The sequence below is a fragment of the Electrona antarctica genome (genome assembly GCF_951216825.1).
Source record: "Electrona antarctica genome assembly, chromosome: 3".
Taxonomy (NCBI): domain Eukaryota; kingdom Metazoa; phylum Chordata; class Actinopteri; order Myctophiformes; family Myctophidae; genus Electrona; species Electrona antarctica.
Window position 1 is genome coordinate 34,924,133 of NC_136808.1, and position 20,059 is coordinate 34,944,191.

Consider the following 20,059-nt stretch of genomic DNA (forward strand, 5'->3'; position numbering starts at 1 on the left):
AGGCTTTATGTTCACAGCAGTACATCTTTGCATGTATAATTTATATTTATTGATTTGTTTGGTTTCATTAGCCTATAAGATAACAGTGGAAATGCATTAGAGAGGAAAATGCTCAATTAGCATGCTGCAGGGGCTGCCGGTAATTGATAGATCAGTGCGCGCTCCCTGCAGATATAAAGCTGTGTAAACTGTCATAAGCAGTTACAATCGATGACTGATATTTCGCGCCATATCTCCCTTGGTTGATTAATGATGTTTTTGAAAGCGGGCCCCCCACTTAATGGGAACCTGATAGGCATGCAGAATTTACTGTTTAATCAGGGGGAAAAAATTTATTGCAGGGTCCCGGACGGGGGGGGGGGGGGGGGGGTGTGTGTGTGTGTGTGTGTGTGTGTGTGTGTGTGTGTGTGTGTGTGTGTGTGTGTGTGTGTGTGTGTGTGTGTGTGTGTGTGTGTGTGTGTGTGTGTGTGTGTGTACTTGTTGGTTGGAAATGTATGATTGGTCTCTATAAGTGCTATGCTGATGTTATTTGCTCCCGTCAGCAACCAATATGCCTGAGCATTAAGAGCTTTGTGCTTCCCAGCTGATTTTTTCATTGACTGCACTGCCATCGTTCATCACTGGCCAGTTTCCCCTCCTTTCCCTCTGCAGAGCCATGGGGGGAAGCAGCCGCGAGATAGTCAATAGTGTGCTGAGCCAATGTTATCACAGCATTCCTATGTTTCCTGCAGTGCTACAACTGTAAACTGCCTTTAGAACCACAGGACAAAAAGTTATTTACTGTAGTATAATCTCTTCCTTAGCAATGAGGCCCTGGCGTCGCTCGCCGATACGCCAGTCTCAAATTAATGCAAAGATTGAGAACAATTATTTGAAAGATCCCAAGCACTTAATGAATGTCACTATCAAGCACTAATGCTACGGTGTATCATGGGATGCCTGAATGTGGCTGAACCTAATGGAGATACAGTATTGTGGTGCTAGTCTCGTGTTCAGACAATCGGGTGATCTCCGCCTACTGATCCGGGTGATCTTCGCCTACTATCCCCATCTGGTGACATACTATGTATAAGTTCAATGTTTCAATTAAAAAACTGCTTTTAATATTTAATATCATATTGTCTATGTCCCTCAAAGTTATTTCTAATGGTTTGAGCCTCAATCACCACACTGATATAACCAGTCCTTGTCATTTCTTTCTGGACTTTGAAAGCAGTTTTAGCTGCAGTAATACAATGTCCTGAGGTGGTGGGGGTGCTGATATGCAGATTATTTAATATTTGAGTCATTATAATACTGATGCTAGATAAAACCAGGCTTGTTTCCATTCCATGCCAGCTTGGAAAATCAACAATGGTGGACATTGTAAACAAGGTGGAAATGCAAATTTGGAACTGAAGACTGAAGAAGAGGAGGAATTATACAAAGTAGGGTGACATTGATGACATCACGATGAGGACAAAATCAGTTGAGCTGTTCCTGAGAGCAATTTCCATTAAAGCACCTATATGATATGAAAGCCTGATTGTTCAAAATTGGTTATTTGTGGGGATAGAAAACACATATGGGAGCCCCAAAAACACAACATAAATTGAAAAAGTTGAATTTTATGTTATAGGTCCTTTAAATGCAGTTTAAACTAGAAAAAGTGCCCTTCTGGGCACAGGTCTCCACCAGCGACCTGTCTCCACCGGCCTGGTGGAGACAATTTCTTTGAATTTATAGCACAAAATAATAAGTATATGTTGGTGGGCATTTGAAGGTGGATTTATCACCTGAAAGTTTGGATTTTTTTCCAAGGGCGGTGTTCTCCGTTCTTTCAATTAGTAACGCCCAGTGCTCAGAACGGACATTAATAATAAAAGGACAGAGATGTATTGATATCAAAACCGATTGCATTGCTCCACAGGCTGCAAGCGTCTGTTGCGCAATATTCGATGTCATTTCCATCAAACATGTTTTGGCTACATCAAGCTACTTCAGCTACATCCGGGATAGCGCCTGGTGCGTCGCTAAATGTTCTCCGTTGCTGTAAATCGCTGGGCGCTCTGATTTAATAGTCCTTAATGCCCCTGGGCGTTCTAGGTGTTAATCAAGCGTACCAATGGGCTAAACATGCCAGACCACTGGTATGGTGCTTTAAGCACTCACTCTAATTTAAATAGCATGGGTGATGGTTGTATCAGATCAGATGTATGTGTTAAATGCTATGTTTCAGAGAGTGCAGTGTTTACAGTATGCCCTGAGGATTCCACCTTCGACAAGCTCTGGGCAGGATACCTTACACTTACAGCACAGGCACAGTGGTAAATAAAAAGGGTGGGCTGAGTACGTAGGAACAACTGTTTTTGATCATCATAAGGCTAACAACTATTTCTGTAAAGATCTGTCTCTCTTATTGGAACAATCATTCACTACAGTACATCTTCCTATCCTAGATTATCAGTAAACCACATACAGAAACAGTTCCACAGAAACATACATTTGGTATAATCTCTTCTCACTCACTGAGGAGAACCTTTTCAAGGGCTTCTCTCTACTTTGTCATTCACATCCCTCCACTGTAGTTAACTCAAACCACCTAATGGAAACGGAATCATGTGGATTGGTTCTGCAGCTATACTATCTGGTGCGGTTGACATATTTTGAAGGTGTTGTCACTGCATGTTGCGTCAATGATAATTCATGTGGCTACAGCAATAGAATTACAGTAAATAGGATGTAGGTTTATGGGCACCACATGTTCACTAGGGACAGCTTCTGTTTTGTTTCTGCTCTTAGCGAGGAGGACTTTCCTTAAATCTGCACTGATGTTGGTGGTATGCTGATGCCCCATGCTTGCCATTAACCACATGAACCATAGCGTTCCTATTCTGGACATAATATGCAAACATTCGGCAAACATGGACAAATATTCGGCTCATAGCTTGTAGATCTGCTGATTTCGGCAAAGATTTTGTGTAGTGGGAAATTAGGAGGGGGCCAAGAACAGAACCCTGAGGGGTCAAGTGTGTATAGGGTTTGAATGGTGAATTCCTCTATATCAATTCTGGAAGCAGGTGTGTATTGCCAGACTCATTGGAGGAAATGTTAGCACATTGGGGTGATGACTGTTGTATCTTACATGACCATTGCAGGATTACCAGTATTACATTATGAGCACCTCTGCTCTGCTGCAGTCTGGAAACGGGAGCGTTTCTTACCTGCTGCACTCGTTGTAATGCTGCTGTGATTTAGAGCATCAGCTAAAGCCTTGAGCAAATGTAATGTTATTTGAGCTCTGTCCAGCAGCTGGGTGCCAGACTCTCATACAAGCTTTTTGGCCCCTGCGTCTCAGGCAATTTCCTCCAACTATGTCACTGTAAATGCTCACAGAGACACCCCCCCACCTCTCTCTCTCCACCCTAAACCCCCTCCAAAACATGCGCGTGATGTGCGCGCGCGCGCGCGCGCGCGCGCACGCACGCACGCACGCACGCACGCACGCACGCACGCACGCACGCACGCACGCACGCACGCACGCACGCACGCACGCACACACACACACACACACACACACACACACACACACACACACACACACACACACACACACACACACACACACACACACACACACACACACACACACACACACACACACACACACACACACGCAGCTTCACAGGGAGAAAGAGCCCTATAGTAGTTGCCTTCTGGTGATGTACTCAAATGTTGTGATCCTGGGCTACACCTGCTGGTCTCCTGCTTTCGTTTTCCGGTCCTCGGGGCAGATGTCCCAATGTTTTGTTGGGCGGTATCTTTGCTTTTCACAGTACCCATAACTGTAGGGTTGGGTATTGTTGCTTTTCGTTTTTCGATACCAGTGCTGAAATTATACTTTTTAAAACAGTACCGGTACCAAAAACGGTGCCTGGACCATGTCGTTTTTATCTGATTTTAAACTGACGCAGACGGTGGTCAGGTTATCACGCATGGGATGTTACCCAGGTTTTCAAGTCACGTAGCCACAACACAAACTTTTTTGTTCCAATTTGAACATGTGATTTAAACTTATCGCATTTATAACATGACACTTTATCATATCGATCTGTCCTTTATGTGAGAAGCATACCGTATGAAAATGACCTGAGTTTATTTACCAATAACCACGTTTGTAACCTTGTTTGTTGATATTAAATGTGCCGCGATTAGTCTCGTGATGATTTACGCTATATGAACGCAGGATCTCATCAATGCAAGATAAACATGCATACTAGTGTTTTTGTTATTTAAGACGATGAACACAGGATTTCAAGCGCAGTGACAATACAGATGTGCTGTTCACAATGTACAGTAGCATTATCAGGAAAAAAAATAGGTTGATAGTGAGTATACTGTGTCCTTTCCGATGTTAATCCGTCAGTCACAAAGACCACATTACAGCCATGATTGTAACATGTCAGATCCGGTACCGGTAGATACTATTAGTATAGGAAACGGTACCCAATCCTATACTGTTCACCCTTGTTTCTTCTTTGTTCATTGTGAGCATTTATATAGCTGATGTCATCCTGACTGACTTACAGTGAATCAGTAAGTGGTGCTCAAGGACATGTGGTTGTCCATATGCTTACATTCTATCTAAGCTCTTGCGGACATATTTTTGAGGGGCCTATATTCAGCTATTAGTGTAGATATTTGTCTTACCATTGACAATTAATGGAGAATTTACGCCATACAGTATGGACGAGCAAATCGACATGTTACGTCATGATGATGATGAATTGAACATGGTGGACCCTCTTGTAAACAAGTGTAATGCTTAATTGGGTCGTCCACTCACAGTTAACAGCCTTTGTATTGAGTTTGTGCTTGAAATTTACTGTAATTCTGCAAACTGTTAATAAATCTTTCAATCAATCAATCAATCAATGTACGATGATAAGAGCGTCCCTCACTTCACACGGGTGTGATTTTTGATTTGACTAATTTAGATTTATTGAGCTGTGTATATGAGGGGTGGATATATTGTCTTGGGTATGGTGCCCTTTAAAGCAAGTGGTGGGGGGAGCTACATTTGGAATATGAGCAGAGTGGGCAACAGTTTGTGAATAATGCAAAAGGCAGATCTGTTTGTCCTGAAGTAACAGAAACCCTTTGACCTTCGTCCGTGCCTGCGGTACATCTCTGAAGTCAGCACTAAGATAACAGCTGGAGATGTTTCTGACATGCTTCTGATGCCTGCGTGTAACCATAGTGAGCTGCTGGTGGAAGAGTGAGGCAGTGCCATATTGACCCTGCCGGACCGCCATGCCGCTTTAAGCCCCCACAGTGGCCTATCTGATTTCCTTCCAATAGATCCCCAGAGAGGTGGAGAGCTTCCATTTTTCTTAACTTGTGTGTGTATAAGTAAACTGAGGGTCCTGGCTGGGAGGTCAAATCAATCTCTGCTATTTATTACTTAGAAATGTGACACTCCTTCTTAAATGCTCCAGTCCCCGGGTGATTTAGTTGCTCGCGTCTGCGTTATGTCTGCGAGAGGCGTGTGTGTACGCATGCCAGCGAGGTAGGGAGGAAGCACCGGGTGCTTTACGACCCATTGCGCCAAATTGTCCTTTTTCTCCGACTCGTCCCTTGTAAACAAAGATGGGTTAATATGTTCTTTGGAGACAGTTTTATGTAAAGCTTTTAGCCCCGGCGTATGTATCATATTTACTGTAAGTACACGTCAAACCCAAGGGCGGACTAATGCAACGTGAATTATTAAGCACTGTTTGCACGCACGGGTCAATCCTGGAATAGACTGGAATGACTAAATATGATCGGTATCTCATGCCCGCTTGATACTCGTTGATAGCTGTGGAGATTATGTGGTATTGAGTCGTACATGCAAGCCTGGAAAAATAGGACAGTGACACTATGATTAGCCCCAGAGGGGCGATGCAATCCTCTTTCTGTGGGAAGCAGAGCTCTGTTTACTGCGTGACAATGTGATATTGTGCGCCTCATGCTGTCTTAATTGGAAACAGTCTCACCCCACAAAAAGGTGCATAAGGCCCTTGATTTTGTGAGGCAATCTCACCCCCCCTCCCCTCTCCTCCCCTTCCCCTCTGAAACCCCCTAAGCACTTCCTTAATCCTCCGGAAGATCATGCTCTCCCCACTAAATATGGTACCTGTGGACAAACAATGGATTTTTCCATAATAATAAGTTGAAGATTTCATTATGAGTGGCTAATGGATGGATGGGCCTGGGCTGAAGCAGACAACACAGAGAAGCTCCTTTTGATCAACAGCATGAGGTTAATCCATGGTAAGAAGTAATGGAGGTTTGCAGAGAGACAGAGACGGGGGGGTTGGGGCGGTATTGAGCTGGGTTGAATTTACAGCTGAGAGGGCTCAGTAAAAGGATGATTTTTAGAGCCTCTCGCTGCGTATTGAAGGGAAGACTGTCTGACAAGTCATCAATGAGGCCCTGGCGCTGTACTAAACTAATGAAAGCCGCATTTGATCTTCTCCGAAGAGGTTCAATACCACTCTCGCTATTATTTAAGTCCTCGGCTTCACCCAAACCTGTTTTCAAATCCACAGAAATCATTAAATTGCGCAGTGGCGTAAACTCTGTTTGTATCCGAGGAGGAAATATCTAAACTGCTTATAATGTATCCCTGTTGGATGCATTGGTAACACTTATATCACACGTACACACGCATGAAAACACACACACACACACACACACACACACACACACACACACACACACACACACACACACACACACACACACACACACACACACACACAAACAACAACAACATTAACACTTATATAACTATCCCTTATAAATAGTGTATTTAATAGATTGTTCACAAATGGATAGTTAATGTGTTAGTAATAGTTGATTAACTACTTTCGGTACTTAATGAACCCTCTCTGCTGCCAACTTCTAATACCAGTACATGGAAAAGGCAACAGCCACTCAGCCACTCAGCACCCTCCCTGCACCTACAACATAGCTGGCCTTCCGTCATGAGAACTATCTAAACACAAACTAATTCATGTATACATTTTGTAAATTAAGGGAGAGGGGAGTTGCACCACTAAAGCAGCACTCCCTTTATTTGGATACAAGACATTTGCATTATACTGAGCTCTGTGTTGGAGTTTATCAACACATTTTATTATATGGGTTCACAGGGTGGGTAAAGTCACTTTAAGGTCGGTGATAGGCGATTTCCCTTTCTTCTCTCCCACTGCTTGGAAATAAATATCTGCCATTGTCATCTTTTCTTTTCTTTTTATTTTGGGGAGGTGGGTGGGTGGCAGCTAGCACATCATTTTTGAGGGACGCTAGCACCTCCTATATACAGGTTTAATGTTTGTGTTTAGTTGTGTTTGTTTTGTTTGTTTTAAAAACGCCATTGACAATGAAGAGAACATGTACATCATCTTGTCCCTAATACAAACATTAAATGCCATTAACAATAAAGATAATTTAATGTTTGTTTTGACACTATTTGTTTTACATCATCATTACATCATCTAATCATAGCAACATGATTTAGATTAATAGAGGTTACACAAAAAACATACCTGTATGTATTAAGTTTGAGTCCGTTGTTTTGTCAGGGAAAAAGATGATACCATAATGTGCCCTTATTGGCTATTGATGATATCTTGGGTGAGTAAAAGGTACTGTGATCGGTGCAATGTGATCGAGTCGGTTGGGTATGTATGTCAGGGTAAAAATATATTTTTATGGCATGGCACCTATAGGGAGGGCCATCTAGAAGAGCTTGTATCCGCCTGTATGTCCGTGGCTAATCTCATGAACCACTGGATTGATTAGTGACACATTTCTTGCACACGTTTGCTTGGCCATGGAAATAAATCCCAAACAATTTCTTTCCACATTTCTAATATTTTCAAAATGTTTTTTTTTTCTTTTCATATTTTGTGAATGCATAATCTAAGATCCACCATCCCATTGTCCCTCCATATTTGTACAAGAATGATGTCTATAACATGACATCATAAACATAAACCGCTATTAGACCCTGTCTCGTTTCAGTATCTGTTGATAGTCATGGATGCCAGTTTCCCACCTTATGTCGTGTGGACGTCCAGACTGTACTGAATAACAGCTAGTTTGCTAGTCTGTTTCATGTATCATACCACCAAGTAGATGCAGCTCTCCATACCTGGAAAAGAGCATTCTCAGCCGGCAATTGACCTTAGTGTCAAACACACACTGATGTTCATGTAGTGAACTGTCCGTCAGAGTGCTTCTGGTGTCAATTAAAGACAGACCATTGTGGTGGTGTACAACTTGTAGATGTAATTAGGGTTTCGTACATGCCTTGATGTCCAAACTATAGATATATTTATTTGCCCCATAAATATTACATGACATCCCCAAGACAGCCTGACTGATACTCCCTCACCTCTGGAGAAGTACGGATACCTTGGGTTTGAATAATCTGTGGATGTTGATATCAAATGCATGTTGCAGTACTCCACTGTGTAAGTATCTCCCCCACAGATGTACGTGATATCTTTGCGAGTGATATCTTCAGCACATGGTCCAGTCCATAAGTGCAGGCCATGCACAGAGAGAACCTCAAGGGGATATTCACTTCGTTGCCACTGCATTCAGCACAAAGACACTGTGTTGATGACATGCATATGAATCCGTTTCCCTGGCCCTGATATGTCTTATTTTCCATTACCACAGTAGCACTATACGTCCTTATTTTGTCCATAATCTGTTCAGATGTTCTGTGCAGTGCAACATTTCACACAGGGCCACTGTAGATGTAAGTGAAGCATCTGAAAGTCCAGGGTTAGGGTGGCTACAATCTTTGACAATTTGAACCCCTGGAAGACTAGTTTCCATTCAGACGGCAGCTAATGGGGATCCACTCCAAATAAACAAATAAATTGTGAACATCCATGGTATATGTGGGGGAAGTCCACATCCACTGATGCAGCTCAGCTGTCCGTCAGCCTTGTTCAGATAGACCTTCCACCACTGCAGTGGGAACAGCTCCTTGACCCTTGTTGACGTCGCTGACACACGCCCACTGTCCATCCATGGACTGCTTCCACAGAGTCACCTGGTCCTCTCCTCCAGAGACGGCCAGAATGTGACCAGTGACGGACCAGCTCACATGCCACACCACATGGTTGAATTTATGGAGCAGCTTGACTGTCCAGGAGCTCCCCATCAGGTCGTCACATGTCCAGATAAACACCCGACCATCCTGTGAGCAGCTGGCGATGGTGCTGCCGGGCAGACCGATAGACGGAGCCCAGGCAACGTCTCTTACCCAATCGCTGTGAGCGTCCAGCGTTTGGTCCTCCCGCCATTGGCCATCCTCCCCCTCCTTCCATAGTTTGAGCAGGTTGTCGCAGCCGCCAGAGACGAAGCGTTTGACATGGTTGGGTTTATGTGCCGCCATTGGCTGAGAGATCAGGCTGCCCGGGACCACCGCCGGAGCCCAGCTCACTGTGTTACAACCAGACGCATGTGCGCCGCCGATCTTCCTGACGTCCGACAGCCGGTCTCCAGAGAATGTCAGCAGGGAAATGCCACCATCGGAGCTTCCACAGGACAGGATCAGACCAATGTAGTGGGGAGCCCAACACACAGAGTTCACTGATGACTCGTGTCCTGTGTATTCGTACATCTTGACCCACATTCCGTTTTCTCCTTCTTTCCAAACGATGACTTTGCGATCGTAGGAACAGGATGCCAGGAGGCTGCCATACGCGGGATGGGACCATGCCACCTGCCACACAGGACCCTCGTGGCCTCGAAGGTCCGCCACCAGAATCTGCCCTCCGTTTCTGACATTAAAGATCTTCACAGTGTGGTCAGAGGAACAGGTGGCCAGTCTGGTTCCATAGTAGTCCATCTGAGCATCGTGGATCATGTCCTCATGGAGGGTGTCCACTGTGTTGATGATGGAAACCATGACTTGATTGGGGAACACCTCAGATTTGCCTGTTTCAGTCAAATGAACACTACGCCTATATGGTTCAGACACGGCCCGACATCAAAATGAATTGTAATTCTGCACACGAAACCACTTATATAACATCAGGGATCTCCATATATGGGCATAACAGGTATTGTATTAGGGCATCGTCTGTGAATGTCCATATATGGACTTTTTCCCCTTTTTAATTTATGTTTTCAGACCTGAAACAACAGATGTTCTTAATATGGCACAGTTGAGAAGCACGGGTTAAACTATTAATCTGGTGTCAGTGAGGTCAGATGTAAATTTGCTGGCCGGCTCCATATATGCAGATGATCCAGTCTTCTCCATGTATGGCTATCCAGGGTTTTATGAGGTCAGTCAGTGATGGACTGACAACTATAGAGATCTATGGGTCTCCATGATGTCACCTGATGTCACGAGGTCAGATCCATACTGTATATGGAGATCTAAGGGTCTCCATGATGTCACAAGATACACAAGGTGTGATGGATTGGCAACCAATTATGGAGGCGTGACTGACAGGTTTTTCAGGTTTTCATAGTAATCACGACCTTCGGTCGCAACAACACACAGATACTCCATATATGGAGCTCTCTATATCTGTCTGTCCATGACCCTTTTATGCCCATATATGGAGTTCCCTGATGTTATCATTATATGGGCATATATGGGCTATTTAAGTCGCCAACCTCATTTTCTCTACCTTGCAATTCCAGCCAGCAGATTCGTTACTATTTCAACTTCAATTCAACTTCACTTTTATTGTAACATGCACAGGTGTAAAAGAGTGGTTGAAATAATTGTTTTTGCACAAGCTTCCAGCGGTTCCAGTTTCCAAGAATAGAGTCATAAGGATAAATAATTATAGAAGGAAACAAGGGAAACAAAGTCAGATAGAATTAAGACACAATGTCAAATGTCAATATACATTAGAGCTCAAACTTTGAAGGCTATCCCGACCCAACCTCGCTCGAGAGAAGGAGACAGGCAGGCGATGAAAGATTTGGCCTGATACCCATACCAGGGATCAGGGCATGCGTCATCCACAAACTTCAATGCTGGGTGCTCCACCGCAAGCAAAACAGGCCCATCCTCGCACTTGAACTGTGTTTCAAGGTTAGGTTAACTGAAACATGTTGAAGTAATAACATAAACACTGGTGATAGCCAGGGCAGCTTGGGGAGATTTGGGTAATAAATCTGGCCCATAGAAGGCCCGAATGAAACGTGTGATGACATCCATGCAGTCATGGTAAAAGAAAAAAGAAAGAAAGTCGCCCAATCCTCCACCCATGTACTCGCTTCTTCCCAGTGGTGTGAAGTAACAATGTACTCAACTTAAGTCAAATTTAGAGGTGTATATTTCCAATTTTCAGTACCTTTCACTTCTACTCTCAGAGGCAAATATACTTTTACTCCACAACAATTATTTGAAAACTTTAGTTATAGTTACTTTATAGATTTTGATTATTATTACAAAACATACATTAACCACTACATTTTTATACATTTGAAAACTTGTGAATGCGACATGTGCGTACTTTACTTTTGGTATACTTTTTCATACCAATACTAATTTTTTATCCCACAATTTTGTAACCCATTTTTCACCCCTGAAATTATCGATTGTGATCCTGGGCTCTACACACCCTCCGCCAACCTGGGGAGAGCAACTCATGCTTCCTTCATGCATGAGTGTCCAAGTTACTCCTTTACACCTGACAGGGGGGAGTTTCCCCGGCCGGACGTAGCGCGTGGAAGGAGCACGTTATTCCAACCAGTTCCTTTCCCCTCCATCAGGCGCCCCGGCTGGCCAGGGGGAGGCAGTTTAGAGACCAGAATTACTGCATGTTTTTTGTGACGGTATACCTACCCTAGGGTAGGGTGTACTTTTACTCAAGTGAATCTTAAACGCCGGACTTTTACATCTAACAGTGAGTATTTCTACATTGCAGTATTAACACTTTAATTCACGTAAACGTACTTTTACCACCACTGCTTCCTCCACTACACGAGACCTCATTATGCAGCTTTTTTTTTACCTCCCCACTTGCATTTGCATATTCCGTTCATCCGTTACGCTGATTTTACTTATGGCATTGTGTTGGTTATCTTATTTTTTTATTGTTTTGTTTTATGCAAAGTGGCTCTTAACACTGTTTCCAAAAGTGCTATATATTAAAAAAAAGTTTATAACTATCATTATTATCCTCCATTACAGCAGTAGCCATTACAGCATATTATAATTATTCTCTTAAAATAAAAAAGTCATATATTTTCACACGACTCACAAATGAGCACCAGATTGTCTGAAAAATAACGACTACACTATTTCCAAACAGATCCTCTCTGGAGAGTGGCTACCGGCAGTGGTGTAACAAAGTACATTTACTCAAGTATTGTACTTAAGTGACATTTTGAGGTATTTTCACTTTACTGGAGTATTTCCAATTTTCAATACTTTTACTTCTACTCCACTACATGTCGGAGACAAATATGGTATTTTCTTCCTCCGTTGCAATTATTTGAACTTGCTTTGTAGATTTTAATTGATAATAGCCTATAAAACAAACATTAACCATTCAGCCCTATATATACACTTTTTATATATACTATTTTTTAAATGAGACATTGTGGGTAATGTGTACATTTTGTACACTTACACCTTTGTTACTTTAAGTATTGATGCCAATACTTTTGAACTTTTACTCAAGTAATCTTTGAATACTGAACTGGTAACGGATGTTTTCTATAATAGGATATTGATACTTTTACTTAAGTAAGTAAAACATTTTAGTACTTATTCCATCATTGGCTACTGTCACCACAATGGAGTAAACATACAGTACCTTTATAATAACAACAACAACAACAACAATCATTTCAATTCATTTTGTATATCTGTATATACAATACAATTACATTTAATTTAATTACAATATAGGCAAGGTAATTAACCGCATGAATATGCAGAGAGACATTGTATTACCTCAAGAAACTAGGATATACCAAGTAAACAATTAGCCTAGCATCTGTCTAAATAGCATGCTATCTAAATTACATTTTTAACATTCATGGTCAAGAAAAATAACTATGACCATGAGCAACTAAGATATGTCTGCATAGTAGCCATATCTTGGTAGTAGTAATAATAATAATAATGATTATATTACTATTATTATTATTATGATGTTTTGCTGAGCACAGATAGGTTATGACATAATATAACCTAAGCCTTTAACCCTATAGGGCGTGGGAAGTTGGATCTCCTGGGAACACTTGGCATTTGGTTATGGTCATGCTGACCATAACCAAATGCTATTTTAGGTTTGTTAAGAGCAATTTTGATGGACAAGCGCTGTAATCACAAAATTAAAATCATAGGCAGATAGATAGATAGATAGATAGATAGATAGATAGGTCCAGAATACTTTGATAACACTTGGAATTTATCAATGTCACTTGCATTTTATACTTTGTTCGTATTGCTTTTAGTCTACAGTACACCAAGTCTCTTTACCAAATATAGAAGATCTACTGCTTGTACTGTAGATCGGCTAATCTTGTTGAATGTTCCCCCCAGAATAGGGATGCTGGGGTTTTAGTTAAAGGGAAACTTCACCCTTTTTGCAAAACAAATATATGTCAATGACGTTTAGAAGATTTAGAACACTTTCCTGCAGGTCTTTTATGTGTGTAATATTATGTGGATTTAGATATTTTAGCAGTGAGCCCAGTGTCTCTGATGTCATGGACACTGGGCTCACTTACTTCCTGGACTACATGTTTTCTCAGTAAGACAGCCCTCCTCCTATTCACAAGGAAGAGCAGTGCACCAAAGCATTATGGGAATTGTAGTCCAGGAATGAAGTGAGCCACTGGGCTCACTGCTAAAATCTAAAATATCTAAAACCACATATTACACACACAAAGACCCCCAGGAAAGTGCATGTTCTACATCTTCTAAACGTCATTAACATATTTCTTTTTTGCAAAAAGGGTGAAGTGTCCCTTTAAACGCCAAGTATAACATATTTTCAATCTGTCCTAATGGAAACTGATAGTCTCAAGTTTTCCTCATGACCTGTATCTCAGATCACAGGAGTGATCTGAGCCAAACATGTTTGAGAAGCACTGAGCTAAACACTGGTGGCCAGAGGGTAGGTCAAGGAGTACCGTATAGAACAGAAGGACAGGATGTTTCAGTGGGACGGCTGAGACGGCTGTCTAAGAATGGTAGGGGGGAGGATTAGAGCCAGAACAATTGGTCTGGCCAATTTTTGTGTCACGTTATGCGTTGTGAGATTGTCAATTTAAAAAGAAATCTATTTGAACAGCTTCATATAGTAATCAGTGGTCTAGGACTCTCCAAATATGGGATCAGAATTGGACCCCAAAATCCTCAGTGTTCATTTAACCCGAAAAAAAGGAACCCATTTGGGTCTGTTTTTACACTCAGGAGTTAAATGTACACTGAGGCATGTATTGTGTAGAGGAAGGGGAGTGCGAGATAAAAACAAGCACATATAGGGAAGGGAATAGTGGCCACTGGGCCATGTAAGGGTTGGTCCTGCTAATCCTCACATATATATTCCCCTAATTAATCCTGATTACCACTTTTTTAATCGGCCTGCTCAAGCCCCCCTGGAATGAAGTGTCACTTCCTAATGAATTAGACCTGCAATTTACAATTGCTGCACTATTCCCTCTATTGGGTTTTTTTCCCTGCTCCATCCCTTCTCATAATGCTGGAGCCCCCCGCCCCAGTGGCGTGTGGTCTCACTCCCTGCTAGTTAACTGCTAAATGCCCAGGTCACACCTGCACCCTTTTATGGGTGCCTGGAAATCAGGGGAGTTTAGGGCTGGTGTGTGTGTGTGTTGGGGGGGGGGGGGGGGGGGGCTATTACGAAGGGAGTGGTCTATCCATCCCTTCCTGTTAAATAAACTCTAGGGTAAACACAGATATTGGTCTAAAAAAATGGGTGGGCTTATGTGAAATACGTGCAGTTTTCAGATGACGAATAAAGAAAAAGGCATGCAACTTTGTCTCTTTCGCTATGCCAGCCAGATAATCCAGATATAGGGGCATTAAGGTGACGCCCCTGGTTTTATGTGGCTTTAGGTGGCTCATCTGCTCTGCATCGAATCCTACTGTATGTCCACTCTTCACCTGCCAATGAAGGTGAGAAGGTTTCAGAAAGAGTTGCATGACTCTCTCACTTTTGCCCCGATGGAAGCATAATATGTGACCAGCCGCCGTCACTTTCATGTCAAAGTCAATGAAATGCGTTTAGCTACGGGGAAAGCAAACCGACAGATAGCTGACCTGGCCTTTACTTCCGGGTCAGCGGCTGGTGGCAGCCAAGCGGTACGAGGGACCTCTGCGGTTAATGAACTCTGTCCCCTTGTGGTCGAGGTCCTCCGCTTCCCTCATTTGAGTCGATCCATCCCTGGGAGATGGGATCCTGTGAAGCAGTGATTGTTTCCACGATTAGGTTGTGGAAGAGGAGAGAGAGGGCCGAGGCCGCAGATGCCCCTCCTATGGAATCCCCCCACCCCCACCACCCCCCGCAACAGAGCACGGCCCTATGGCTGAAAAACAATAGCCAGCTGTCGCCCAGCTGGCTGATGCGCCTTTGATCAGCCAAATGAAGGCTGCTGGCATTTCTTATGGAGGTGGAGATTGCTTATCGATCTATATCAAAATATTCATGCTAATCCCGGGGCCGGCCGAGACTATTTTCAAGCCGGGTTAGCAATCAGGGCTGCCGTCCTGTCTGGAGCAATTGGCTGATCTGGGAAGTCTAATCAGCCCAGGGTCCTGCAGTCAAATGCACTTTGCCGTTTAAATTTGGACCCCTGACATTGATGGAGGAGTCCAGAGAAAGGTGTTGACAAACCAAATTGTTTGTTCCAGCACTATTTTGCCAGAGATCAAGTCCAGAGTAATGCGCAGTGAATTTGTTCATTACTCGCCATGGCTGGAGAGGGGCTGAGGGATAAGGCTGGGGGTTTCACCCGTTCTCCACCGCAGCAGTCAGACCTGGGTTTTGAGGTGTGTGTGTGTGTGTGTGTGTGTGTGTGTGTGTGTGTGTGTGTGTGTGTGTGTGTGTGTGTGTGTGTGTGTGTGTGTGTGTGTGTGTGTGTGTGTGTGTGTGTGTGTGTGTGTGTGTGTGTGTGTGTGTGTGTGTGTGTGTGTGTGTGTGTGTGTGTGTGTGTGTGTGGTGCAGGAGGGTGTTTGCAGTGGCAGGGTTAGTGATACTAAAGCATGCAGGTTTACAGGAGCTGTGGGAGCAGTCAGCTGGCTCTGTGTTCAGTGCACTTGTTTCAGGGGTTTGTTTATCTGGATTGTGTGAAGCCGGCTGTCATGGGATTCTCAGTGGATTGGGTGGGTTATGTGGGAGTGCTGCCTACATGTATGGATGTATATTTATTCATTACATTGAGTTTGTGCAAGCTCTCATCCTATTATATAGAATTTACAGTGGAATGAATTAGGCTTATACACCAAGGCAGTCTTAATAAGCCACTCACAATAAGACACAAAATAAAACACATCTGTAGTAAAAATCACGTTTCTGTTAATAGAATCAAATATAAATACAACCAAATGATCAATCTTGATCTAACAATAGTAACAACTACAGTAAATGCATCTGGAATGGAAAACTGACAAACGGGGGGAAAAAAACCAAGCCCTGTTTCCTGCAGGCCGTGTCGTGTTGCTTGACTTGATTGCAGATTATGTTTCTGCACATGTGAAAGCCCCTCCTCCTCCTCCTCTTCCTGCGAGGTGACGTGACACAGTGCCCGTCTAAATCAGTCCCAATGCGTTAATACCACCATGCAATTATTGTGCAAAGAAATCTGCAAAAAAGAAAAAAAGCCATTGCCAGGGAGATTATAGGGGCGAAGGGCTAACGTCTTGCCATATGGCCCAGATTGTAATGTGCTGTACTGTCCTGCTCAGGGTCAATCATACATCAAGTATTAGTGTCAGGTGGGGATTAATGCTTAAATGTTCTTTTACCTCAGACATACAGTAACACAGTGTTCTTCATCTGTATTTAAAACGCACCTATAGCGTATATCCAATAACTCCCTACTCCCTGTGTTATTCTGATATGAAACAAGCTTGATTCATACATAGTTGCGTGCCGCTGTGGCAGGCCGGGAATTAGAAGCTCACAACTTGCAGATCATCTATTTGCTGCATGCATGCGACACCGGTGCGCAGGCATAACATATATAATTAGGCATAAGATTCAAACAAACAAACAATTCTTTGCTTAGGTAGTACGTAGTGTATCCGCAGAATAGATACAGAGCATTTTCCAAGCATGCCTGTTTACTAGCTTGCCGTGAGGTTGTTTTTGTTTGCCGTATACAGAGGAGCTAACGATTAGTGAGATTATTGCTATTGTTGACAGAAGACTTGGGCTCATATACATCCATTCTTCTCACCCAGGGTGATTTACCCCAACACTTAAGGCCAGACGCTATAGGCTCCAACACGCCGCTGCCTGCGTTGGTCATATTTTCTATGCACACAGTATAATCAGGATTTATTTCTGAGGTTCAGTATAGCCATATTTAGTTTATAGGTATTATTCATCAGATATTCCCACCCTCCCCCCAAAGAAGCTGTGATTTGATGTAGCGCATAACGCATTATGCATAACCATAAATTATGCCATTAGTATTGCCGTTAAAAGCATCTTATTTATTTATATATTTCCTTTCCCCACCACCAGGCTGTTCTCCATCACAACGTAAGAATACAGTTAGTTCTGTACTATAGTAGTTATATGCTTAATTCTGTTGCCCGATGGTGGCACACTTGTTCCTGGTCAGAATCTTTAGTCAAAGTGACACCTACTGTATACCTGGTCAGTTGTTTATCCTGGTTCTGACACATGGCATTAGCCTAAATGACTATAACCAATTAGCCCTCATAATCCCTTTTTGACTGATTAGTATCCATAGTCTCACACGCACACACACACACACGCTCACACACACTCACTAATATTAATCCCCTTAAAGTGGCAAATGCAAATCTCTCAGAGCCTGAAGCGTGTTACACACGCTAACCTTCAGAGACGAGCATGGCGATGGCCGAGGGGGGTTAGGGGTTCACAATATGGCGAGGTGAAAAGTGTGTGTGTGTGTGTGTGTGCATGCGTGCGTGAGGTGCATGCACAAACGCGTATGTCAGACTGCAGGATGTAAGGTGCAGGTGTCACCAGGCTTTGGCACTGCCTGTCACCTTGTGAATAAACAGCAGTTGTGGGGAGGTGGAGGAGGTGGAGGAAGGGGAGGTGGTATTGATTCATGCGAGCTCGGCGGAACATGGCAGATGGATGTGCTTTTTCATATGTGTAAATAGTCGCAGCTAGCTATTAACATACCTCGGTGCAGATGGCAAACTGTAATAAAGTACAGGCGATAAAACAAGCCTCCTCGTCGATGGCTGACGCCCAGCCGATGTTTGTTCATTTTTTTACATACAGTGCAATATGTTGCCGTAGCACAAGGGCACAATAACTTGTGGGGGGATATTTAGGGGCGCTTGTTGTTCCTGAATAGTAAACAGTTTTAATGTTGCAGTAAAAAAGCTCTGGGAGTTGGCTTTGGCCTCAGATCGCAGAAGTGCCCAACTTTATTTTGTATTCCTAACTACGTGTAATTTGTTTTAGGGTTCTTTCAGCCTCTTCATCATTGAATTTGAGAGAATTTAATGGTGATGTGTATATATATATATATATATATATATATATATATATATATATATACACGGTATATATAAAACGCGCATGCACTCACGCACACTGCACTGTATATAGTTGCACTTTCATTATTCAGCACCCACTGGAAATCAGGTTTATTGGCACAATTCAAACTGGTATTCAGCCGCTTCACGACAAGCGCCTTTATAGGCCTACTTAGTGTGTGTTTGTCTGTGTGTACGTGTATACAGTATATAAATAAAAATAATCACACAAAATGCTTTGCTTCATGTCAGGTCCAAGGGCTATTAGCTTAGCTGATGTGACAATGGCCTACAGCTGATGATCTGCCAAGCTCCTGGCCTGACTGCACTCAGCAGAGCAGACACTGAAGTAGTCCAGACTGGAGAGAGAGAGAGAGAGAGGGGCGGGGGGGGGGTTCATGGAGAGAGACCCACAGAAGATGGAGAAACAGATTCCCGGAGAGACCGATGGATATGGACACAAATAGATGAGGGTGAGTGTATGAGAAAGAGGGGAGAGAGTATGTGTGTGTGGCATCAGCATCTAACTGCTTCACAGGCGCCTACTGCAGCCGTGTGTGTGTGTGTGTGTGTGTGTGTGTGTGTGTGTGTGTGTGTGTGTGTGTGTGTGTGTGTGTGTGTGTGTGTGTGTGTGTGTGTGTGTGTGTGTGTGTGTGTGTGTGTGTGTGTGTGTGTGTGTGTGTGTGTGTGTGTGAGAGAGAGAGACAGGGGGAGGGGAATAGACAGAGGTAGGGAGTGAGCACGGGGGGCAGAGAAGGACAATGAGGGGGAGCGAGAGAGTGAGGGAGCAAGAGAGAGACAGAGCGAGAGAGAATGACAGAAGGAGCGAGAGATGGAGGGGGAGTGTTTGGAGAGAGAGAGAGAGAGCAGTGGGGGCCCAGGTGAAGCGAGGGCCAGCAGCAGACAGACAGACACAGACTGGAGCCAGCACTCTTTCAGTCCAAATGAATGGTGACAAGAGAGCGAGAGCCATTGATCCACTCGGTCAAAGCACTCCTATAGGGAGGGCTGCAGTCTAGAAACATCAGCTCCAGTTGGGGCTCTGGGAGGGAAACGCTCCTGGTGGCTTCAAACACACCTTCTACACACTACAGCCGTATGCAATGTAAAGCCTCAGGTATACTTAGTCCCGTGCGGCTGCCTGTCACAATTATGACACAATCACCCAATCACTTTTTTGAGACCATCACAGCATGTCACGTCGTGATGTGACATGCACAAAACGGTTGATAAAGCACCAGCTTTACTGTATCGTGCAACTGGTCGGGCAGAAACCTCCTATCTCCATAGCTTTACTTG

General features: G+C 43.5%; 1 protein-coding gene and 1 long non-coding RNA gene across 5 annotated transcripts in view; one reads left to right on the top strand and one right to left on the bottom strand.

Annotated features, from left to right (window-relative positions):
* Positions 1-20,059, top strand: part of LOC306918842 — a 247,539-nt gene that overhangs the window by 180,119 nt on the left and 47,361 nt on the right. The gene's annotated exons all lie outside the window — the stretch shown is intronic.
* Positions 8,984-9,958, bottom strand: LOC306920573 (protein SEC13 homolog; the record flags this gene model as incomplete). The annotated part of the gene is made up of 1 exon (XM_079497385.1): positions 8,984-9,958. The coding sequence occupies one exon, from the start codon at positions 9,956-9,958 to the stop codon at positions 8,984-8,986; it is 975 nt and encodes a 324-aa protein (XP_079353511.1).